Genomic DNA, 26,400 nt, shown 5'->3' on the forward strand with positions numbered 1-26,400 from the left:
CATATGATACATGCTTTCAGCTTGTAACATCCGAGCAGTTCCTCTACTGTTTAATGTCCTGCCTCTCCTTTAGTTCCACTTCCTTTCCACTGTCACCATTACTTTCAACAACAATTACAGCAACTGCCTTGCCTCTGGCCACATCTCCATAGCCCCCAGTGCCAAAAAAGACCACTGCTCCTGAAATTCACTTTCTCGCAGCATCACCTGTCTGCCCCTGTTAGAGTCACAGAAGCACAAGGAGAAAGTTTAGGCTGCCAATAAATCCTGTTATTAAAAAGACTGGGTTTTTTCTGCCTACACTGTAACATACACATGGTTTTCTTTATCTTAATATTAAGCATCTTGGTTCTGTTTGTATTGCAAGTTCTTTAAGTAATGGTCACACCTCAAATATTTAACACAAGACCTGTTCCTGTCAATAAGAAAAAAAAGAAAAGAAGATATTTTTAGATTTTAGGTAACTTATTCTCTCCCCCTGAGTTGCCCTTTTAACTTACAGTTCTGGCCACCTGAAAGGACGTTTCTATCATGTGACCTTACAGGAACACAGGACTCTAATAAACTCAAACCCACAACTACCCACTCTCAGTTCATCAGGGTCCACACAAGTGCCATGTCAGAAGCCTCAAGTCAAACTCAGCACCCTTTAACAAACACAAGCTGTCCACAGCAAAAAAGAGCCATTAAAATCATGTGTAGCAGAGAGAGCAGTAAAGATCAAGACCTTGGCTATGCTGTAATTGCTGCAGCACCAACAGGAAAAAAGCACTGAAATGCATTTTTTATGTTTCTTCTGACATCATATATAAACCGAATCCCAAAGCTCAATAGAACTATATTTAATGAATGAAATAACAGTATCATCTACTTGCTTTTATGTTTAGTTGTTAAAAAAATTCCACAGAGTGTCCAAAAACTATTACAAAGAACAAAATAACAAGACACCACTGGTAAGTTGATAAAAAGAGTTCCTTTAAGCAATATGGCTGTACAAAGAACACCACTGCTCAGTTTTCACTAGTTGAAAAACACGAGTATGAAGCAGAGCCGGTCACTTATTAACTGAACTGCTGAAAACATCAAGTTTATTTCTTGTGAGTTCTTTTCTCTATTCCAAAGAGCATCATTTCCTAAATATCTTAAAATCAAAGTTCAGTAGAAGAATCCTCTTTAGTAAGCACCATTGAATCACAGAATAATTAAGCACAGAAGACAACTAGGCAGGTCACACACCTAAATGTACAAAAAAAAGCTAAAAACCTATGAGGAAATGAAACAAAGGAAGGACAAGTATCAAACTCACCATGAACTTGATTGATTTCTGAATTCTGAGAAAGAATTTCATCTGCTAATTTCTGAGCAGTTGGCAAAACTTCTGTGTGGTGTACTGTGATCAAATACTGCACAAATTTTTGTAGTTGGTCTCTGTTCATTTGGAAGAGTGTCTCTGAAATGGGAAGATGCAGTTTGACCTGATCTGGCTTGCGGATCCGGTATAAAGAGAGTGCCACAACGTGGGCACAGTAAAATATGTCCTTGTTTCCACAGCTACAGGTCACTGAGGTAATCTTGCAACGATCAAAGCTGATAGCTACATTGCAAACAGTTTCTGGCTCCGATTGCATTGCAGGCTCCGTTACTGTGCCACTCAAGTGGAAACCTGTGTGGGAGGGGAAAAAGAGAACTTAATGATACGTGTAAAATACTATATCTCATTATCAAGGAAGTTTTCTTAATGAAAAATTATACATCTCAAGGAATTTGCTTTAATTACAAATATGATTAATCCTTTTTTCCATACGTACGTCTTTCATCTTCAATAAATCAAAAGAGGAGTAAGAAGTTACTTTACAAGCCCTCTGCCATACCATCACAACATTCATAGAAGCTTGACAGCAAGAGAACTATTTATTTAGTAAATGACATCTGCAGAAGCAGACCAACATCTCATCAAACCCAATACAATACTACTCAGTAAACTGGCAGCAATTTTCTAACCCCCCCATCAGGGAGCCTGCAGCACCGACCAGCAAATTTAAGCATTCTCTCAATAAGTGAGAAGGAAGTAGTGCACTCTAGTGGCATGAACTCAGGTTCTAGTACTAGCTGAACCACTGACAAGTCACATATCCTCTTTGCTTTCAGTTCTCTCACCACTGACATCATGCTAATGCTCACTGTCACCCAAGTGATCCAGTAGAACAGCTATGTTTGTGTAGCATTTTGGACATGGAAACTGCTGCAGTTACCAATACACAGCATGTCAGGCTTGTAACACTGAATGAGACACATATGCACTGTTCCAGATGCATATGCAGTCTGCATTGTGCTCCTGTTTTTCCAGCAGCATAATAAAGCACAAGACAAAAGAGCTAGGTCTGTGTGAATTGTAAGAGGACATGGTATATCCTAAGCAAGATGTTTCCTTCAGCAAATATACTATGCCAGCACAGCACAAGATCTCAAATGCTGAAGATTCAACCTAAACCCACCTGTCTGTCCAACATGAAGGCCCAGGCTTGGCTCTCAATGCTTTATCACTGAATACCAGAATAAGGGGGTTTCTTCTTTATTTTACATAAGCATGATATTGATTTCAGCTCAAGCATTAAATCAGAGACACAGACACAGGACAATAAAACTGAATTTCATATGCTGCACCAGCACTAGATTTGGAAAGTCCATATACAACCAGAGATAGATACAAGTAAGGTGTTATATAATAAATACTTACAAAGGAAAGAATACCCACACTTCTTCAGTGTGAAAAAAATGATCTAATCTTCTTGAAATACAAAGTAGTGCACTGCAGGAAGCATTATCACATCAAGATTAGACATGGGGGGAGAGGGGGAAGCAATATATACATAACTCTAATCCAAAATGCTGTATTCCAAACCATTTTTTTAAAGCGCTGAATTTTACAGTAAACAAAAAGGAAAATCTGTTATTTTTTCCATTTGTTTACACTGTTATGCTCCAGAGCAGGTTATGCAGTCAGCATCCCTGCAGTACTCTCACACTCTACACTGAAGAAAGTCATATGCATACACTAGTATTGACTTTGCAATGGGGTATTTCCCAAGTAGTTAGGAGTCAAGGCTGAAGAGGCAGTCAGTGTAGCACACAGAGAAGAAAGGCAGCAGATGAACATGACCAGGATCAAGCAGTATTCTTGCGCCCACTCACCCCTTGTTGAAAGAAAGGGAGTGGAAGTACCCCTCACATCATGAGCTCCTTCCTTTCCTTTTGGTTTTTAAGTAGGCACAGTGTTTCTTTAAGTGCCTACTCTCAAAAATAAAGCCTTTAAATTTAACTAGCTCTATTTATTTCTGGTTCATTCTCAGTAAGTGGAATTTGGATTGGTGGTCCCACAGAAACTGCATGCAAAATTTTAATTCCACTTTCCTGTGAAGCATACATAAAAAAATCCATGAGCTCAGGAAAAGTCTAACACTTGAACACAAAAAGAGCCTGATCCTACTCCTTCCCACTCTTTGTAACTATCTGGACTCCAATTAAATATAGTAGAAAAATGCCCAATGAAAGCTTTTCTGTTAAACTGATCCAAAGTAATAATAAAATCAGCTACTCTAACAATATTACCACTTTCAATTCATCAGTATATTCTTCAAGCATTCAAAAAAGTTAAAACCCTCCTAAGAAACATGAAGGTCTCCAGAAATACCCAGAGTTAAGAGCAGGCCTGCCCTTAAATCCCTGCACTGCTTAGATGCAAACACAGGCCATGGCTCCCTCTCCACTGAGGGCTTTTTACTAGGAATTCATGTTACAAGCACCAAAATTTAGAAACACAGATACTGGTCTAAACAGTGACAGCACTAATACAGTCACCTTACTTAACCTACCTTAACTTACTGGGAGTTTAAACAAATTAAACACCTGCTGCACTTGCAGGATAAAGACACAGAAACTCTGTATTAACAATTACACCAGGATATGTATCCTAATTATGAAACACTGTTTTGCTCCTCTTTATCTGTTTCCATTTTTAAAGAAATAAACTGTTGTTAGTAAATATAACCTTTAAAAAGTTTTAACCGTATCAGAAAAACCAATTCAGGAAATTTCAGCTCAGAAGCACAGGTAAGGCTGTTGTAATTTAACCCACCAAAAATCAAACAACACCTTCACCACTGACCCTCAACACTGCAGAGTACTGAATACATAGCTTTAATATTTTTTTTAGCCTAACCATCTACAATTCTCCTACTAAAGTATGGAAGGTTGGAACAGGTAAAAAGTTGATGCACTGTGCTTTGCTAGAAAGTGTGCACCAGCAGTAACTTACAGCCTATCAAGAAGCAAGATGTTACCTGCTTCCAGAAAAAGACAAATGGGATTACCTATGTGGGGACTTGAAGAAAATGACACTTCATTAACAGGTCCAAAGGAGCAGAAAAGGTCTCTTCAGCTAAAACTTGCAAGTCCTCACCCTAAACAAGTACTTCCCTTCAAAGGGAAAATTTCTCTTCTACCCAAAGTTACGGAATCTTTGCTAGAAATATTTATCCATTCCAAACAACTCCAAGAATAATGATATTTCACTTTTTAGGTAGAGAGCTCATTCATTATTAGCTAAAGACAACAAAAGTGTTGCAGGCAGAGAAATGTGCTCACTACAGAAGCTATTTAGAGAACAGGCACATTTCACCTTTCCCTTTAGCAGCGGCAGTTTGAAACATTTTACTGTTCTCAAACCATCTTGTGATCAGTAACTTGAGCTCAGCTAACATGTCCAATGCACAGAGGCTTTGCATTCTGCAAAAATCTGTTTAGAAAAGCAGCTGAAGCACTAAGACAATGTATAAACTAAACGTCTTTTACAAAACAACTTTGCTTCTGTTGGACATAAACTTCAAAAACACCTCAGTGTTATTCGACAGCCAATAAAATAGCGTTCTCAGCTGTCATACTTTGGAAGGGAACTGTGCCAAAGTGCCATCAAGAAGAAAGCATTAGAAGTCTGTGATTTCTACAAAGCAACTTTTTCCAAAATCTGCTAGACAGCATTCTGTTGAGTAAAAATATTCTGGGACTTTAAAGCCACCTGATAACTGGAAATTCACACCATTACAATACAGTACTTGCCAGCACAAGGATATGTACCTGTCATAACAAAAACACAACTATCAGAAGTAGCCATGTAAAATGCTGGGAGTGGTGTGGTCTATGTCTCTGTGCATGTTCAGTCAGTAATTCCAGAGGATAAAAGAAAAAAAAAAAAACAAAAAAAACACCACCCAAAAAAAAAAAAAACCACCAAAGAAACCCCACCACCCACAAATATTACTTTAAGTCTGCACTTGCAAATGAGAGATTTAATTGAAAAACATCCATAGATCTCCACTGGGTATTGTTTATCTTTAACAGAAAATATAAAAAAAATATTAGAAATTGATTACAGCTTAAAAATGGTGCTCTTGATTAGCTTTCTGTCATGTGGCTTTTGACAACATTGTCCATGCCTCATCCACTATGAACACATTCTCCTAAAATCAAGAAGTATACTACCAGCTATATTTGAAAATGAATGTTCTCCTTAACATTGATCCACTGACTCTTTTCCCAAGTATACATACAGCCTGCTGGTCAGGAGCACACAAGAGCTGTTCTACTTTTACAGAAGAGGCCACCAGATTAAATTACTTACTGAGAAAAAAACAGAAGAGCTTCTTCTTCTGTTCTTGGAGCTGGTTAATTCAGCACACAAGACCCATACAGGCACCTCCCCTCAATATAATTTTACACTGGTTATCAGAATTGTACTCTCGGTCTTTGACAATCTTTAAAATAATTTGCAGGCCTACCAGCTCACATTTATTCAGACTGCTATATTACTTGGCAAACACACAATCACTGTGTAAAGTGTGTAAACACTTCTGTTTCATCCTGCCTCCCTAACAACAACAGACAGAAATGCTTCTGGAAAGTAGTTTCCAACTCTGCCCATTAGTTACTTTTTCATACTTACATCAGTGGTTACATTTTTTCCCCCAAGACAAACAAAACTCTAAATCATATTTAGCTTACTCAAATTTTGTATTTTTAGAAGTGATTTTTCTTTGCAATGGTAAAGCATCCTACATTCAATTCTGTCTGAACATTGGAACACTAAGAACAGATCAACAATGCACTTTGAAATTATTACAAAATCAAAACTTTGCATGCCACCTTAACCTGAAGGTAATTTTAACAACCTCTTCATAAAACAGAGAAAACATTGACTTTAAATGAAAAATATTCATCCATCATATCTTAAGCAGGCCAATACAAAGATATTAAGGAGTTGGAAAAGAAATTAAGAACAATACATAAGATGTTTACTGTTTCTGATCAATGAATAGGGTATGGACAAACCTGCGTTTTGACATCACTGTCACCTATAATAAAATTAGCATTACCTCTGCATCCAAACACTAACAGAGGATCTATCTCAAATAAGCGCCTGGATTCCACAATTCCCTTTCATAAAGATAATAATCAGGACTTGGCATTTCAGTACCTTTGCAAGCAAGACAGGGGGAATAGCATTAAGTCCACATACACAGGACACTGACAACTTGAAGGCTCACTAGCAATGGCACACTTCCAAGAACACGCACACTGCAACAGAAGCAGCCCAACACTGAGCTCCACGGTTGTATTTAAAAGCACCAATGTTCTAGGTCTTCCAGCCCAAACCTCCAAGTCTGACAACTGGTCAACTAATCATGTCTGTTAGACAAAGGCCTCCACTAACCCTCCAAGCCAACTTTGATCCTATCTGCTGCTCAAAAGCAGACGCATATCACTGCAGCCCAAGTAGGGGTCATGGATGACTGTGGATAAATCCATCCAGATTACTCTTCCTTAAAAGAAGGAAAGGCTGTGCAAACAGCAATCACTGATATAAACTTTGAAAGAAATTTTTGAAATATTAGAAAATTACTCCTTCCTGGAAAGAGTGTGTCTGGATTTCCACAGCCATACTTATAGTTTGAAAAACCCAGCCCAGGATATCTCAAACACAGGCATCCTGCAGTAAAAGGTACTTAGGCCTTTTCAACAACAGAAAACATTTACTGATTGAGTAATTTAAGACTGCACTCAAACAGTTCAAGTCTAGTTTATGAAAAAGCACAGGCCAATGTAATTTTGAATCTAAACTGACCTTCCATCAGGAACTGTTATAATTTGCCTAAAAGAGGAAACTACCACTCCCATTTCTATTACTAACTGTGGAATAAATAATTTTCTTTTGTTTAAAAAGGGGAGGGTAAAAGAAAAAGAACTCAATGCTGCACTTGTGCCAAATGAAAAATGGCACTAGAAGTCACAGAATGTAAGGGAAACGCTTTCTTTATGGCCATTATTCTATTTTTGCAATTGTATACTAAATATTCACAATGACAAACATTCACCATGTCTTATTGCTTTATTTTTTTTAACAAATGCTGATGATCACTGCAGGAGTCAGGCTGTTCACTGAACTGCTATTTTATCAATAATCAAGCAGAGAAGAAAACAGAAAAAGAGGTTTCTAAATGTGAAAACAACAGCATCTAAGTAGGACTTAAAGGAGGACTCAGTTCACTTTGGACTATAGATTTTACACGAAAAAGGTTTTCAGCAACTTCCTCTGGTCACTAGAGCATTACAAAGGATTCCAGCAAAAATAATGAAGAACAACAGAGTACTTCCTGAAAAAGCAAGAGAGAAAAAGCCATGAAAACCATAGTGTTGAAAGAGTTCCAGAATTGAAGTCTAAAAATCCACCAATATCACAAGTGAGTCACCCTTCCACAGCTGAAGACAACACTGGTGGAAGCACCTTTTTTTAGCTCTTGAGGGCCAACTGCAGTAGAGTCACAAATGAAGACTGTAATCTCAAAAATACTACTGTGATGACAACAAAAGTGTTTTAAGGAAAAGGTCAGAAAAGGTCACTTGTACTATAAACCAGAACATCCTTGATAACACTGGCACACAGCCTAAACCCACACAAGCCAACATCCCATATGAAATCAGGTTCTTGTGGTTCACACTTTTTCCATACTAAGTTAGATCCTAATCTATTTCCCTCAACTGAATCCATTTCAATCATTATTCAATAAAATCCAATCAATATACAGAAGCCATATCAAGTGCACCCCATCGACAAAGCTGACTGGCAAGACTTGCCACAGCAGTATCCCTCCATACTGACACGCACCACCTTCCTCCAGACATCAGATGAAGAATGATAGGTTTCATGTAAGAAAAACAGATTCCCAAAGGCAGCAACCATTTTGAGTGTAAGTTGCTCACATATGTGTTCATACTGATATAATAGAAATGTGATAGCTCAAAGGTGGGGGGGGAAAGTATGTTCCCAGGCCAGAATATCTTCGCATTTTTGATTTCTGGGAGCTGTGTGTACAGCAAGGACTTGGAACAAGTAAGGGTAGGTGTGTGCAGGTAGGAAAGCCCTATGTACACTCTAAGCAAACGTGAGCACATTCAGAGCACATGGCAGCTCCTCAAACAACGCAAGTAAGACTAGTATACAATTTTCTTTAAGATAAAATTGAGAAGACTACCCCATCCTCTGAAGCCACACACTACTTCTCCTTGAATTAGCAAGGCATATCATTCTTCTTTTCAAAACCCAAGAAGTAAATGTTTCAGCAATATTTAACTCTAACCTGCGGCCCTCAGAAGTTTAAAAAGTTGTACTTATTCTGACTGTTAATCAAAGGTTCTAGAGAATACATCAGCATGTAACATGCATGCTATTCAAGCCTCCAATAACATGTACAGGGTTGAACAACAGAAGACAACAAAAGACCTTTATTTTCCTAATTCATGCCCCACAGTCACAAAACCATAAAACTTTCTAGACACCAACAATGTGATAGTGAAAAGTCTGGAAAAGACAGGGGATGAAGAACAAAAATCAGAACTGAACAAGAAAGCAAAACTTCTATGATAAAGTAAAGAAAGCAATCTAAGAAAGAAGAACAAATTTATACAGCAAAATACAATTTACATTGTCATTTATTAAGCAAGTTACTGGAATTCTTCACATTTTATTTCAGCCTAAAAACCAGGTTTTAATAGTACATAAACTATCAGATTGACAAAAAAACCAAAAAAAGCATGTCTGGTAACATACGACATTTTTAACTTTCACTCGCAAGCCAAGGAACACCTTAGAACTACCTGTCAACAGAAAAATGAAAAAAATTACACTGCCACTACAACTTATTTCACTTTTATAGTGCAATTCAGGGACACAAAAATAAACTGACAGAAAGGATGGCAAGTGTCTCTACCAGTAAGCTAAGTAACAAGCTGCTTTCATGAGACTTCTACAGTTTCTTGGTGTTAATTTTTCCCTGGGCCTCAGCTTCTGATAACCTACCTAGACTACAAATATTTGCATTTGTAATAAGCTGCTAGGTAATGTACTGGTGAAGGTGTGATTAATGCCTCATTTTGTTAGCTCTGGTTGCCTACTAAAGTAGTGAAGAGCTGGACTTGCTGATGAACGTGATACCCAAACCACAAAGAACACTGCTGAATAATTTGGTGACTCAATGTTGTGTGTTCATTTTACTTATCTCAAACCAGACAGTGCTCTTGCAGGGGTACTAAACATCCTTTTACATGCTGGTCTCATGCCTACAGGGCCACCTCTTGCATGATGAAAGGCCCTCTGCGTATGCTCTTAACCTTTAACATAACCTACCTAAATATAATTGGGAGGGGAAAAAAAGGGAAGACCACTCTAAGTTCTTGAAGATGATGTCTATTTGGACTGTGAAACAGATCCAAGTAATGACAGACACTGTCAGAAGAGTTGAACAGGAATTGGGTCTCTAGCATCAGTTGCTGATATTATTAATAAACTAAAGATCCTTTTCTAGCTTAGGCTAAAGTAAGACTAAATTCAGTGAGGTATTGGATTATTACACAGCTGTAATATTGGATTATTACACACCACTGTCACCTAAAGTTGTACTGTCACAGTCCATTGAAATAGCAAGACACTGACAAGATTACTTACTAATTAGCTGTTAGTGCTGCTCAATATACTTGGATTGAGAGACTTACTATTATTTGAAGTAGTTTCTGCATCACAATAAGAGACAAAAACAGAGTAGTTAAATTCAGTATTTGGCCTCTCTTACAGTGACAAAGACTCATACCCTGAGAATTTGGTTTAAGAGTATCAGTATCCCAGTTTTAACAAAATAAATTCAAATACTTCAAAAGTCAGGCCCCTTATATAAAAGCAGATAGATTTATTTTCTTCATACTTGAAATTGTTCAAAAGAAATTTGAAGTATCTAAAAAGAATGTTCTCATCTTAGCCCCTGCAACAACATCACCATCCCTTTCTGTAAATGTCCCTGGCTTTCTCTGAGCAGAGTAATTTGAAGGAACAAAACTGGGTACTGAGTCAGATTGTCCAAAATTTTAAAATTATAATGATGCCCAAAACAAATTCATCCATATCCTCTACAGACAAACATGAAAGATAAGAACTATTTAATTAGCACTATGCTTCCAGAAAGTCAGTTATGATTTAGGTTTTTCATTTGTTGTGAAATGGTTAAAATAAATCACTCACTATACCATGACAGACTATGTAGCAGGGATTACTGTTTCCTACATCTGGCTTTTCCTGTTTAGTCAAACTGGAGGCTTCCCCCTCTGATAAGGAGTGAGACTGGTATCAGGAGCTACAAGCATTATCAGGAGCTTTCTTACAACTCTGTCTTTTCTCTCTGTCTGAATCTCTAGATAAGAATGTGCCATATGCCCTATATAAGTATCTCCTCCCTTTTTAAATTCTACAAGCAAGTCTTAAAAGCTAAATGTAAGATTCACAGACTTAGCTCAGTCCTAACAAGCAATGTGGATATTTTGAGGTTAAACGGGGTCAGTTTCCTACCTAAATATTTAAACATCAGACTGACTGTTTTTAAAATACTTTAAGAACATGTAACAATGTCAGCAATGAACTTAGAATACCCAGTTTGTTGGCCTCTGCTTACTCAGCAAGAAAATCATGTTTCTCAGAAAGAAAACTCCTATTTCTCACCTCTCACAAGACAAAGCCCATGGGCTGCGCAAGTGCTAGTGGAATCTTTCAATCTGTGACCAACATTAATTAGATCAAAAAGCCTTCTCATATGCTCTGAAAGAAGGATACGGGAATTCATTGCTCACCTTTACAGTGTCAATTCTTCTGTATGTGTTTGCTTAGTTTTAGTTGATCTGCTGGTTGCACACATGGAAAGAAGAAGAAGAAGACATCTACCATCCCTGATGAGGCACCTAAATCAACCACCATCTCACCCCTGCCAGAGGTACTTCACATGACCACTTGACCCTCTGCCACAACAATTCCTCAATGTGAAGACAAACCGCTGAGCATCTGTTTTGGCACAGTTAATTTTCCTAAGAGAACTGGGCTAGCATGGGCTATTATTTAGATTTTTACTGGAAACAGTGTTGATAACACTGTTTCAGCTGTTGCTGAGTAGTGATCACAGAGGGTCAAGGCCTTTTCTGCTCCCCACCCCACCAGCAAGGAAGCTGAGGGCCACAAGGAGCTGTGAAAGGACACAGCCAGGACAACTGACCCCCACTGACTATAGGGATATCCCACCCCATATGACATGATGCTCAGCATACAAAGGGATCGGAAGAAGAAAGGAGGAGCTGTTTGGAGTGATGGTGTTTGTATGCCCATAGTTATATGTGATTTAGTCCTGCTTTCCTGGAAATAGCTGAACATGTGCCTGCCTATGGGAAGGGGTGAATGAATTCCTTCTTTTCCTTTGCTTGTGTGTTTGTTTTTTGCTTTACCTAAACTGTCTGTACCTCGATTCACTGGTTTTCTCACCTCCATGCTCCTGATTCTCTCTCCTATCCCATGGGGAGCAACTGAGCTGGTAGCTGTGGCTGTGTGGGGCTTAGTTGCCAGCTAAGGCTAAACCATTACAGCATCTTTCTTTATGAATTTACCCTCAAGAGCTCAGAATGTTGCTCCATTAAAAGCATATCTCAGAACATCCTGCTGGTTAGGACTGCTGGAAAACTCTACCCCCCTCCCCAGTCCCCTCTGGTCTCTCATGCACTATCGAGCTGAAATTAGCTATTCATTACATGTGAAGGAGTCTCACATAGAGCAGCACCCTGCTGCTAAGGACTGCTATTTTACATGGCAATTTTGCACTATAGCATCTGCTGCCTTACTAATATGTATATTTAATGCCATTGCATAATGTGCAGAATTATATGCTGTTCACTGCCTGTTTGTTCAGATATTACATGCTTGTGAGAAGCACTACACCATTTGAAAAACACTATTTTTTTTATTAGGTTTTCTCCCTGGTGTTCCTTGTAACAGAGCGCCAGACAAGAAGCTCGTGCACTACTCTAGACCAAAAACCCCCACCACTTGGGCTGAGACAAGCTTCTGGGCTGCACTACTAATATAATTTAGTTTATTTCCTGGGTCTCACTTTACATTGTTCCAATATGAAGGGAACTGGAAAGGGAATCATATCTTGACAACTGGTCAGATATGTACTCCACACTACTCTTGTGGTATGTACTCACACTACTCCACTGGGAATACGAATACTCAGAGCAGTGGCCTTTGCAACAGATTTTGTTCTTTCTACGGAAAGACACTCAAAGAAGTAACAAAGTTCCATCACTTGCAGTTACTAATAATTTTGTTTACAGAGTAAACTACCTCAGAGGAAAAAAAAAAAAAAAAAATCAAAGTTTTAAACTAGAGGGTTTAGGACTCAAGTGTGGGACCAACATGCCAGGTGTATCATGTCCCACAGGAAAAACTTCAGTATGCTCTTTTTAAGCCAATTTCATCAATCCTCCCCTACTCCTAATTCAGGGAAAAGTGATTATGAACAGAGTTATTCCAGGTAGCAAAATGACTGTCCACCTAGTATAGAAGGCAGCAGCATTAGCATCTATGGTTGCCAGCTCAGATTTCAACTTGAATTACATACTTCCAAAGCAATCAACGTATAGGAAATGAATCTACTCTGCATAACTGAAGTGATACTCCCTGGGAAATACTACTTTAAATCTGATTTTGAGGATGTGACAACCTGCTCTCTGTTGGAAGGCAAACATAAATTCAAAGCAAAGGAGATTCCATTATTCTGAACTAAAGCAAGCTCAATTAGGCATTTAGAGTCATGTAGGTAGACATTTGTTCCAGAACTTGTCTTTAGACCATTTTGATGTTAGAAAGATTTGGGAGCTGTAACAACACTTAAGTGTACCCACAGGATACTTTTAGGAACAAAATTCTAACCAGTCCATTCTCCTTGTTATAAGCTACGAATAAATCTATAGATGAGTAAGAAATAGCAGAGACAGTCATTAGTGGCCAAGCAGAGCCTCAGTCGAGTCATGTCTTTTATGCTATGAGCATTCAGTAGTCAATTAGCCTATTATTTTCATATGAAAGGGTGCCCAAAGTTTTCCTAACTCTCCTTTATCTACAAAGTAGATAAGCTTCATTCCTAAGGACAAAAAGGACTCCAATGGAGTGCGCCTTTTTACTCGCCCAATACACACAAAAGCTACTCTGATGCGTAACTCAAACTCTGCCCTGAGAATTTTGTAGAAGTAAGCATCACCCCAAAGCTTGAGAGCATAAAGGTATCAGGATGCTAACACAGGTTTCTGCCTTCGATGCACTGCTGATAAGCATAGCAAACTGTACCTGAAAGGAACTCCAGAAGTAAGGACCAACATCTGCTCCTTACACACAAATGCACACACGTGGCGTTTGTATTAAAACAGAACAACGGGAAAATTCTCAGTTAATTTTCTACATTTTGGGCTTACTTTAGATATTACACAAAATAATAATAAGATCTTCATTTTGTGTGCTGCTACTGGAATATACAAAGTTTCTCCTTCTAAAGCAGTAGGCTATTCAAACAACTCATCGATACCTCACAAGATGAGGCAATGGTTCTCTTATTAGTGAGGAAGGGCATCATCATACCTTGACATTTATAAAGCATATGAGGGTGAGCAGAATAATTTTTCAAGTTATGCCAGATTCAGAAAAAACAAAAACAACAAAATTTATTTCTTCTACCACAGGCATATTTAACAAAGACAACCCCCATGAAGAGAAAGAATTTGAATAGCAAAATAATGAAGTAGAACCAAGACACTTCTAAAACAGACTAATACATATAAATTTTTTAATTCATCTACACAAAATTCATAAAGCAGAAAATGGATTTGTTATCTTTTTGCATGGGAAATTTACTATGATTGTAAAATACCCCTGCCAGTGATAAAACTGGCTAGAAAAAGAATTCATTTTCTTTTTAAGAGTAAGCATGTCACCGTCGGAACATTTTGTTTTGAAAGGCCAATGCAAATTACAAACCTTCTAGACCATGAAAAACACGACAGCTAAAGAAGCCACCTTTTAAATTTCTGGAAATATGCTGAACAAAAAAAGTAACTTGTCCAAAGGAAGTAACCTGCATTAATAGGATCTACTGCTGTAATGAAATGGTGGTTCATTAAGTAAAGGAATTAATACTTTTAAAATGCTCTACAATCTGACAAGGCTGAAACAAATACTACTATACTATACCACTTGCAGTTATTCTTTCAGAGATCATATTGAAATCAGCAGTTCATTGACCTGGAAACAAACTACTTAACCAATTTCTTTCCCTACTGTAATTACTTTAAGCAAGTAAAAAAGCCTAATAAAGAGAGAACATTATTTTGAATTCAGAGCTCCTGACTGCGGTCGTCCAGTAAGAAAACGTCTTTCTTGAAACATCTTTCCTTCTTACTGTATTTTATTAGTAAAAAAGAAACAGAAAAATACTGCAATATTACTCAGTACCTGTGCCTTCAATGACATTATGAACTTTGTTTTGCTCTTTTCCTCAGAACTCGAAAGGCTTTGCTGGAAGGAATCCTCTCATTCCAACATTTGGATGCTGCACACCACCAGTCACTACCACTTCAAAGGGCAGAGGAAAAAGCTTTGAACACACCAGAGGCAGTTTGCTAATGTTTGCAGCAGGAGTATTATTTCTACTCATAATCCACAAAAATCATCTGCAGAGGGTGGAGTGGGCAGAGGGATATATTTCTTCCTCTATCATGGATTGCACAGCATCCCGTTGAGAAATTACGGTGAGAAGATTCAACAGCAGAGTGGGCTAAGCCGCAGCCAGGCTAACAGCTATACTGAAGAAATGCCTGTGCCCCTAGGCCCAGACAGGCATCAGGCTACAGCTGCCAAAAAACTACTTCCTAGTTGGTGCACTCTGACAAGCAGAAGTCTGTATGGAAATACTTGCAGGGCAGATTGACCCACCTCAGATGAAGGATGTCTAGCATAGCAGAAGATGAACTAACTAACAAAGAGAGGAAAAGAGCCCACACTGCTGCTTGTGGAGGAGAGATCAGCACAACCTGTGAGTAATGTCAGCCCCAAAGAGCAGTGCTTGAGGAACATGCAGTCTAGACAGGATGGGGGCGGGGGGTGTGCAGCCTGTTTGCTTTGACTGCTCCACAATGCAGACTTTTTCCACATCAAAAGGAGGGGAAGGGAGGGGAAAGAGACAGGCAGCCTTGCAGGAAGACCTATTCCACTCTTACAAAAGATAGAAGTCAGCCACCATTTATTCATGAGACTTACTTCATGTCTCAGAAAAGCCGATTTGCTATTTAATAATTCAAGAATTGTATTTTTCCATACATGGGTCACCAAGAACTGAATCTAATTCATTGTCTGTGTCTAAGTTGACGCCAAGAACCTTCCAGTATCTATAATTTACTTTCAGAACCTAGACAAAACCACTAAGCTGACTGCTTTAATGCATCATGGTAAACAGTTACCCAACAGATTAAAAATACGAAAAGAACAGCAAGCCACACTATGCATCTATGCCTATCATCTTCTCTCAAAAGTAGTTCTCCTGTCATACAGCAGCTAGTCAAATGTACCAAGTCTCAACCTTTCAAACAGGAAAATGCAACAAAGTAAGGGTGAAGAAAGCATATACTGAATAATTTAAGTCTTCACAAACCCAGAAATTATTTGAAACACAGTATTTAACAGTTGCTTAAAATATGCATAACTAGGTTTGGAATAGTTATACTCATTTAAAGCCCACGCACATTTGTTTATGTATAAGTAAACACAGTCTGACAGCAGTTTGGATCACCTATCAGAATGAATCAACTACAAGTTTAATAAGCATTATTTGTATTCTACATAATAGTCTATGAGTTCTTTCAAGACACTGCAGCAATAACACGTTTTAAAGTCTTTCACAGTGTACTAAATCTATGGTACCTAGCAAAACACAGCATATTCCAGTTGGAGGCTTCCCAAACCATATCAGTTGATTTTTTAAATATTACTGCCATCTGGCCACTAGGCTTTGTTTACCAAAACAGTAGCTGTGCACACATTTCTACTATAGTAAAAAAAATAAAATTAAGCAACGCCATTTGGTAATTCACATTTAAAAAAGGAAAAGTCTAAAACTATTTTATCAAGCCAGTTACCATTGCAGCCAGAAAAATTAAATATAGGTAGCTTTGTGTTTTGCTGTATTTTCCAGTTCAGTGCTTTAATGTTCTTCACCAACTTATTTGCCACTGGCACTTTCACAGTCCAGAAGTTACAGTGACTGAAGAACATGTGAAAAGCAACTAAGAAATATATATTGAAATATCTGTAATTCCATTCTGGATAAGTACCAGTGCTACAGAAACACAATGTGAAAATGATGCCATAGTAGTATGTCCGGTCACTCTTTGGGTACACAGCAAATCATAGAGCCTTCTCAAAGAGACCCAAAAACCACACTGAAGGCACAGATTTATTCCAGGGGCTCTTCCCAGTGTCCCGGCGATAGTAAACAAAACAAATATTTAAATTATGACTAATATGAAGCAATGCTCAATGAAAGCTGGGGAAGTCCTGGGAGCAGTGGCAATATTTAAACTGGAAAAGGGCCTGTGGGTTTTTTTAATTACAGTACATTATATTAATCAGGCCTGGAAGCCACAAACCCAAGGTTCTTTGTGACTGAGCTGTCAAGGTTGCACAAAACACACTCAAGGCCAAACAGGTGAAGAAGCATTTTCAGCAGTTTACTTTGTGGATGTCTTACAGGTGTATGGCAGAATTCAATCTTTAAATAAAGGCTGTGGCCTCAGAGAGTAGATAAGATTTGGCTGGATAAAAGCCAATGATAGCATAGTTACAATAAGGTGTTTTTCCAAGTTGTGCTGTGCTGAAAACATGACCTAATACTCCATCCATGTACTTATTCACTTCAGTACCTAAATAACTAAATATAAGAGAATCTAGCAGTTGCTTTTAGTGTGCGTAACACAAAATGAAACAGTTGTAACAATTTAAAGCAAAAACACATAGGTTTGTGTGCAAGAAAATATTGTCTGACAGCAACCTGGATCAAGAGCAAGCTTAATAAGCTATAGGATAATTAAGAAGAGTTGTTCATACTTATGTCAATATGCTGAGTTATGTGGTTTTGTCCTAAATGTTCCACCAGGAACTCTGTAAGGTTTGGTACATGCATACACATTTCTTGTGGCAGTAACAGCTTGTTCCTAGATCTGAATGAACACAGCAGATTACCAAGCACTTTACAGCCCAGAACAGCTCCGCAGGCTGATCTTGCTGAGACTTTAAAAGAAGAGTCTTCATTCTCCTCCAGACAGAAGTATTTCTTGACCTACAAATTGTTTACATGTTGATGTTTTAGAAAAACTTCAGTCTTTTTGGAAGCAATAGCTAGGCTTTTACTTTTTTCCTCTTCTCTCTCAAATCACAGGCACTGAGGTTATCTAAGAAGTGATACAGTCCAATCTGACTCAAACAAGAACAGCATCTGGACAAGTTTTAGCCTGATCTGACTTGAGTACTTCATAAAAGATTTCAGGCTGTAAGTACAGACTCTTCTTGATAGGGGTCAAACCAGAGCTATGAACCACAAGCAACCAAAAAAACCCAGTATCACACAATCTTATAGTAAGATCACACAATATGCATGGAAATCAGTGAATCTATCAAAGTTAAATATCTCTGTGAATGGATCCCTAAGTGTCAGTGAAGTTATCATTAGGGATAATACATGAAACATCTAATAAGGCAAAGAGAGAAAGCAAGAAGGTAAGTATTCTCCTCTTATACAAAACAGCTTTCAGAAGGTCTTAAAAATGAAGGAACCACATTAACCTTCCTCAAATACTTTCATAACATGCTTTTCATCCCTAAGATAAAATAACACCTCATAAAAGATTCAAGCAACCAAATATTAATGAATAGTACCAATGTGACACTAAGGTGTTATGATACTTCTCACCCACTGCATATTTGGAAATTACAGGTGCTGCATTCTCACATCTGCCTGTGACACTTAGAGCAGGCTTGTGCTGTACATAATCAAGGCCAATACAGGTTATACATCAGAGCGTGCCAAGTAAATCTCTGAATAGATAAGAAATGGGGAAAATAGTGAATAATTAAAGGACATATTTCAATTTCTGAAGTTAGAACAAATTCTATATTAGACACACCTTCACACTTTTTTTTTGAGGGTGCAAATCACTGTTAGAAAAGGCAAAAAATATGGATAAACAAAAAAAGACAAGCTATAAAAACTGCAACACTAAAGTACTACTCTAACTGTACTTCTGTCCTACAGAAAAAGCTTGTAACGTGGTGCTTGCTTCAGAAACATGTCACTCTTACAAGAGATTACTTTCAATTGTCACAAACACGGCTGGCAGAGAAGACTGCTAATAAAGTTCCAAATTCCATTTATTTTGTTTTTGGATAGAGGTAGAAAAGAAAACATTATCTTGTACAAAGATATCTATTTTTTTTTTAATATTGCCTTACATCTTCCACCTCGACCTTTTCTGTATTTCTTTTCTCTGGTAAAACTAATAATGACAGATTGTCATTGATGCACCAAGTGTTTTTCCTGTTTGTACAGTATACACTTAATCACAGTTCCAGTCTCAATGAAATCCCTAGAAGTTAAGAAACCTTTATATTTAGTTTTTAAATCTGACCTCCAAGGTGTATATAGCAATCCAAACAGTTAAGTGAAAGGTTTCAAGATATGGTAGTTGTTTTATTTCTCTTCTCCTCCCCCTTTCTTCCTCAGTCCTTAGTTCTGAAACAAGAAGAAATCCCCTTTTACTCCTTCCCTCAGCTTCTGACACACACCTAACTGCTTTTGCAGTGCTAAGTAATACCAGCTGGGGTAGCTGTGGATGAAAGCATTATTCATTTGCCCTGGGTTTCAGGAAGTGAAATCCATAAGCAAATTTGCACACACTGTCTAGATTCCCTTACTATGTCTCCAACAACACATACACATCTAAATTCAAATTTAGCAAAGCAAAAAGTTTAATTTAATGTAGCTGAGAAGAGGGAGGAAGAATGTTTAGAAATTCTCCCTGAGAAGCAGCGGGTTGTATTAGAACAAAGCAGCTTATGTCTACCATTTCTTTGTTTGGGCAGGTTAAAAAGGTCATTTATGCCTCAAAGCATCAAATTAACATTTGAGGAAATGAATTTTAAAAATGGCTATTTGCTTCTCCTCTCTAAATTGATAATGACTTTTTCTTTAACATGGGGGAGAAGTACAGGGAAAATGGGAAATATGCAGCCAAAGGAGAAAGAGCCTTCTCCTCAGGCAAATTAGGCATTGACTTCACATCCATACCAGTACAAGGTGACTACATCTTAATTACACCTAAGAAATAAAGGAGACAGTTCAAAAAGTGTCTAATAAAACTAATTTGTAATTGTTAAATAATTCTTGGTATATGATATACAACTTTCTCCTTCCTGTCCACAGAGACAAGCTCCAATATTCACAATGTGAAATCCCCACCAGCAAAAAAAGCTTTCAAGCATGCTTTGCACTGACACAATACTGCTCATCTTGCTAGTCCTGATTTTAATAAACTACCTCATAACTTATAACACAAATACAAGCATTTATATAAAAGGTGTTGGGGGTTTTAAAATAAATAAACAAATCCTATGAGCTTTTAAACTAGGTAACTGGAAGTAATTGGGACCAGGTTCTCTAGGCTTTCTCCACCTCTGAAACTACCTGTGGTTTCCACCAACTCTTCACAACTAGCATTGACTAAACTATAAACTGCATTTCTATGAAAATCTTACAAGCTAAAAAGCCATTCACAAAGCCACAAATATTCTTCACAAAAATACCATGCTGAACTCAAATTATGCCCATCGGATACAGTTTGAGCAAAAGCTCATGCCTCATAATTTGCTTTCTCCAGCTGTCCAAAACCAATCTGATTGTCTTGCATTCATGACCCCTTCCTAGGAGGCAGAACAACAACCTGCAGATTATGTCCCCTGCCACATGGAGATCTTGCTAGCTAAAGAGACTCTAATTTTAGACAGAAATTCCCAAACAATTGGTAACACCAGATCAATTCCAGCAGCTCAAACAATAGTGGCTGATGAAGACAGTGCCAACCTAGTTGTACCAAAGAGGTGGGAAACAGAAGAAGTACATGGTAGCACACACATAGTGTTATGTTTATGGCAATCTCTCTGGGATACTTCCCTGACTGCCAAAAAATATCACCTAGAATTCACTGGAATTTGGGTTTTAATGCTTCCTTCAATGAGTAATTTTTATTTAAGGAGAACAAGCCAACATTCACCATTCAGAACTGTCCAAACCTTACCGCCAAAAAAGGACCTGCTGTTGAACTTTTTCAGACCCAGAAACAGCTCAACTATCACTCACCAAATGCAACAATTCACTTCCAGCTACCGTAAGACTCAGAGAAACCCACATACTCTATAATATCTTTAACAATGCTGCTTCACATAACAACCAGATAGTAAACACTCAGAGTAACCTATAGGAGCAAAAGCTCCTAGGCACTACTTCATGTTAAAAAATGTAAATTGGTAATACAAAACACAGCTGTTGTTTTGAAGGCAGCAAAAAAATTTCAGACAACAGATCCTTACACAGGCAGGTGAAGACAAAATTTTCTTCATGTTCCCACCTGTGTGGGAGTGCGAAGAGTATCTGCCACTGCTTTCTGCCAAAAGAAGAAAAAAAGCAGCAAGCAAAGAAGAAAATTCAGCCTGCATAAAGCTGCTTATAAATGCTTTGTCACCTTTCTTCTGTGATTGTTTTTTGTGTTATTTGTTGAAACACCATTGTGTGGAAAAGAGAGTATTATCAAAAAAGTTACCCACAAGTTGCTTCTGAACAGAGAGGAACTACTCTTTTTGCACCATTATCAGCATAAAAAAGTAGATACTGTACTTCTACATTATTCAATTTGCAGCTAACAGGTTTTTAAAATATTCTTATTAAAGACGCCATGTAATTCCACAAAGGCAGAAGCAACTATATCAAAACCTGTGAATATTTCTTATTATTTATTTCACTTAGCTTTACAACAACATATCAATTATAAGGATCTGTGCAGCAACTGTCACTTCAAAGAGCACAGTCTCAAGAGAAAGTTTTCAAAATGTCATGAAACCAGCTGAAAACCCCATCTGTACTCTTCTGCTCCTAGAGATACAGCAATGTCTGCATTTCTTTAGTGCTTTGAGGTTTGTTTTATCTCTATGTACTACTACAGTATCTTTGTGACACAAGTACCACACTGTGTTACAAGAATTTGCCAGCTACTACCAAACAGGTCTGTGATATGCTTCGAGGCTAGAACAAGATTCTATTTCCTGGTATAACCAAATTCTTTCCAACTGAACAGGATCCAGGTTTTTCTGCCTTAGGCGTCCTACTAGCAGAGGCCAGCCACATCCAAACCACACCAGCTGGTGTCTTGCTTTGGTGGGCACACAAAAGATACACCCAGCACAATGACCTGTGCCATTTACATATTAAAGGCAGTAAAATGCAGTTTATACTACACAGAATAAGACATAAGAGTGGAACATATCAATTCAAAATTCAAACTAAAAAGATACAAGGTTCACAACAAGATTTGAATCAAAAAAATAAGAGTTCAAAGTTAACAAATTTTCTACGGGCACTGATTTCAACAAACGTTGGAGAAAATGCTCCTTCTACACATTTAGCCACAGGTCCCTGGGGACAGTTATTTTACTGTTACTCAAGTAATTAGAGAATGTACATAATGTATGATAGTCAAACTAGTTACTTGCATCAAGTCTATGCTGAGCAACAGAGTCCTCTGAGCCACATGCTGCATTTTGTATAGAGTTTCCAGAGACATTAAGATTCAGTTTCTCCTTGTTGCTGCTCAGTTGAGACTCCTTCAATCCCCAAGAATGTCCTGGCAAAGGGCACCAATAATTCTGTCCCCCACAATGCCTCACATTCTGGTATAAAGACAATATGGGATGCTGGGCAGACAGACCTGAAGAGAAAGCTGCCAAACATCTGGGGATGGAGAAGTGGAAAAGGAAATGATACACAGCAAACAAGATGAGAAAGAAAAGTTGTTTATTTGTCACCACTACCATACCCAAATTCCATCAAGGCAATCATCAAGAGAGATTTTCATTCTCCTGATTCACCAAACCAGAAAAGATAGAGGGAAAAAAAACAAACACCACCAACCAACCAACCAACCAAAACTTTCTGATATTTTAAAGGCAGACAGGCATTTTCATCCCTACTCCATGCAAACTAAAAAACAGCTGCAGAACAAGAGCTAGTTTTGTAGTACAGCACAGGAAAAAAAGGAAGAGGGAGAATGGGTAGGAGGCATTTTGAAAACTTTTACACTCATCTTCAGCAAAGGATTCCCTTCAGAACCATTAGAAATGCCTTTGCTGCACCTAACAACAGTCACTTTTGGCTACTCATAATACTCAGAAAACAGTTTCTGTTGAGGGTTATTTTCTTAACTAATCAAATAGCTACCTAATTTATTATTCCTAATTTATCTGCTAGGTGTGAGAGTATTCTACAGTCAGCTCTCTGGGTTCACCAGAAGGGATGCCCCCACAAACTGATATAGTGGGGGAGAAGCAGGGGAACAAGATGTGGCGTCTTAATCACAGTCCTTGCAAAAGTAGTTTCTGTAGAATCTGTATGTGAACTTACATTCTGGTAAGTTCACCTCTAGAAAAGAAATGAGGCAAGAACATGCTGAGTTTCAAACTTCTTTAGGTATTAAAATTTCAGATAAGGTCACAAATTCACCCCAAGCACCCCTTTGCATAATAACTGACACAAAAAAAAAATCCAACATGGCAGTTCACACACTCTGAGGGAAATAAGGATCCAGAGAAATCAGTTAGTACACACAAGGCACTTACTGAACATTTGATCTCTTTTGATTAATACTGTCTGCCCATTATCAGAGTGATGAAATGCCTGTAATTGCAAAGGGGTTGCAACTATATGATTTCAGATGTTTAAAAGTCTTTTTTACACTGACATTATACTGAACTGGCAATACTGCTCCAGTATGGACAGAAAACACCAATACATGACAGAACCATCAGCAAGTAGAGCAAAAAAGGAAAAGTGTGCCACTCAGGCACCAGTGCTGCAGCACCACTCAGTAGTTCTGGGGTTTAGCTGGTTGGTTTTATTGTTTTATTTGTGGGTTTGCAGGTTTTTTGGTTTGGTGTTTGTTTGTGGGGGGCTTGTTTCTCTTCTCTGTTTGTGTGTGGGGGTTATTTGTTTTGGGTTTAGTGTTTTTTTTTTTTTCCAAAATTATAGTAAATGCACAGGATTTCTCAGTGGATACAGCACTGCGTTCACTTCCCTTCTTAACAGGAAAAGGGCCTCTCTCTCAGAATTGCTTCTAAGTTTCTTTCATTATGAGTCATGATGACAAGACACTTCAGGGAACATGTGTACTGCACATAAAAATAGACTCTGAAGAGAAGCCAAACATCAAATATGAGTTACTTATATATATATACTATAACATCAAAAAAACCCAACTACATAACAATATTGCCTCTGCCATGTTAATTTACAGATTCAATAAAAAACCAGGCATTCTAACAAAATCCACCTCCACATATCAAATTAAACCTCTGACAGTGAATTTCAGAAGTAATATGTTAAGCTTTATCTGGTCAGAAATGCAGAACCACAATCAGTCTCTCAGGGCTCGAGCACAGTGTAGGCAATTCCTACTACATAGCTTGCAATATAGAGAAAGATTGAAAGATCCAAACTCCTGTTTTATATGGTTTATGCTGCATTTAACTAGACTTAGTAATTTTATAGCTTAGACTTAGTCATTTTCAAGAGGAAATCCCATATTGTGCTCAGTGGAATGAGAAATACAAACTAGTCTGATTCATAGAGGCAACTCAGAGGTTTCCTCATCACATTGTGTCACTACTGCCCTGATGCTCCAGACAGAACTTGAGGCACCACTTTGGTATGCACTGTCCAGCAGCAGTCATAAAATTTTATAATAATCTGCAATAGACAAGACAGTGGAGAAAGCAATACACACCAAGCAGAGTGACTCACAGAGAGTCATACAACACCACAAAAGTACAAATGAAATTTACTACTTCTGACCCCTAAAACACCAACCACTAGATGATGCATCAAATTTTAAAATACTTTTTCCATATTAATAGTTCTAATGTTTTTTGGCTCTGGTTAAGACTTGGCCCCAATACCACTAGACAGCGAATTTCATGAACTAGACCTTGCAAGAACAAGCTACTCTATCAGGAACAGATCTATACCAATGTCACCAATATCTGCAATATCACTAACAGGACAGGAAAAATGGGAGGAAATAGAAAAGGGCTTTTCTTGAAGTTTTTTTTTTCCACCTCACCTCTCCTTCACAGAACTTTTAGTCGAAAAATTCCATCACGTATTTTTACTTAACCTCTGAAGAGAGTCCTCCAACCTATAACTCTAATTTATATAAAAGCATTATACCACTATGACAAGTGCACACTGACCAGGGACATGTGATGAGAAGCACCGCCCCAGAAGTTTTGCAGATTTAACAGTGAAGACTACAAGCAGCAAGACTGTTAGAGGAGAAAGGTAGACACCAAAAAACCCTATTAAAAAAAAAAAAAAACAAACACAAGAGTGGCTTCAGAAAAGTTGCCTGGACCTGCTAAGCAAGTATCCAGACAGCCCAGAAGTTTCTGCAACCAGTAAAGTCTCCCAGAATCCCTTCAGTAAGAGGAAACATTTAAGTAATGTTCCACTTACCTATACTGCCAGAAAGGATGACAGTGAAAAATGCTTTCTGTCACTCTTACAAAAGGTTGGATATTGTCCAGGTTTTGTTTGGATTTGTTGGTTTTTTTTTTTTTTTTGCAATTGTTTCATAATAATAATCCAAAGGCATAGATCCCTGAAATCTGATTTTAGAGCTGAAGAGAGTATCAGCCAGAAGATGCATCACCCAATCAAACAATAAACATGGATAATTTTATTCATTTTAACTAAGAAGTTTACGATCTTGCCACTCTCAAAATATCTTCCTACATAAGCTCTCCCCCAACTTATGAAATCAGGGGCTGTGACGGCACCACTGACTGTGATTTGCTACTGTAGTACTTCTCTCACCCGGCAGACATCAGAAGGAGGGCAGCAGCGCCAACAGTGCCTCCCAAAACCTCTACCCCGGAACGCCGAGAGCTCAGAGCTTTTCACGGGCTCACCTGCAGCCCTGAGCACGAGATGCAAGCGGGCTGGAGGGGGTGCGTGAGCGCGCCTCTCGTTTTTTCCCGTTAAAGGGCAGGCCGTGCCTCCCGCCTGAGGCGGGCTATGACGGGGCGGGCGGGGCGCGGCCGGGCCCGCCCGCCTGTCCCCCGGCTGAACCGCCGGCCCGCGCTGACGTCAGCCGGCGGCGGCATTCCTCAACAGCGCCGCGGGCCCGCCAGCGAGCGCACACCGAGCCCTCAGCTGTGCCGAGGCAGGCGAGGGCTTGGCCGGGAGCCAGGCTACTGAGCTCAGCATTTTGCAATGCACTTCCTTTTTACTTCACGGCTTTCCCATAACGCCGCGGCCCCGCCGCCTTTAACCCCTGCGGCACTGGGGTCGCGGCCCCACTCCGTGGGCACACCAGGACAAGAACAGGGAGGCTGTCCCGACCAGGGAATCGCCGTCCCGGTCGCCGGTGACTGCCGGCTGGAAAGTGAGGAGCCAGCCCCAGCACCGCCCAGCACATGCAAACCGGGCAGGACCAGCTCGCATTCTGATAGCCAGGTACGACACTGTATTTATAGCAGCTCTGGTTTTAATCACGTTCTCATATATGATGTATGCGAAGCCTGAAGGTGCCGCCGCAGGTTGATTCACCCAAGCATAGAACGGG

At 38.8% G+C, this 26,400-nt stretch overlaps 1 protein-coding gene across 1 annotated transcript in view; it reads right to left on the reverse strand.

Annotated features, from left to right (window-relative positions):
• The window catches only part of ZSWIM6 (zinc finger SWIM-type containing 6), a 103,808-nt gene that overhangs the window by 46,773 nt on the left and 30,635 nt on the right, over positions 1-26,400 (reverse strand). Inside the window, exon 2 of the mRNA XM_030236820.2 lies at positions 1,307-1,663. Coding sequence (XP_030092680.2) covers positions 1,307-1,663 — 357 coding nt within the window. The remainder of the gene's footprint in view (positions 1-1,306; positions 1,664-26,400) is intronic.

The sequence above is a fragment of the Serinus canaria genome, chromosome Z (genome assembly GCF_022539315.1).
Source record: "Serinus canaria isolate serCan28SL12 chromosome Z, serCan2020, whole genome shotgun sequence".
NCBI classification, from domain to species: domain Eukaryota; kingdom Metazoa; phylum Chordata; class Aves; order Passeriformes; family Fringillidae; genus Serinus; species Serinus canaria.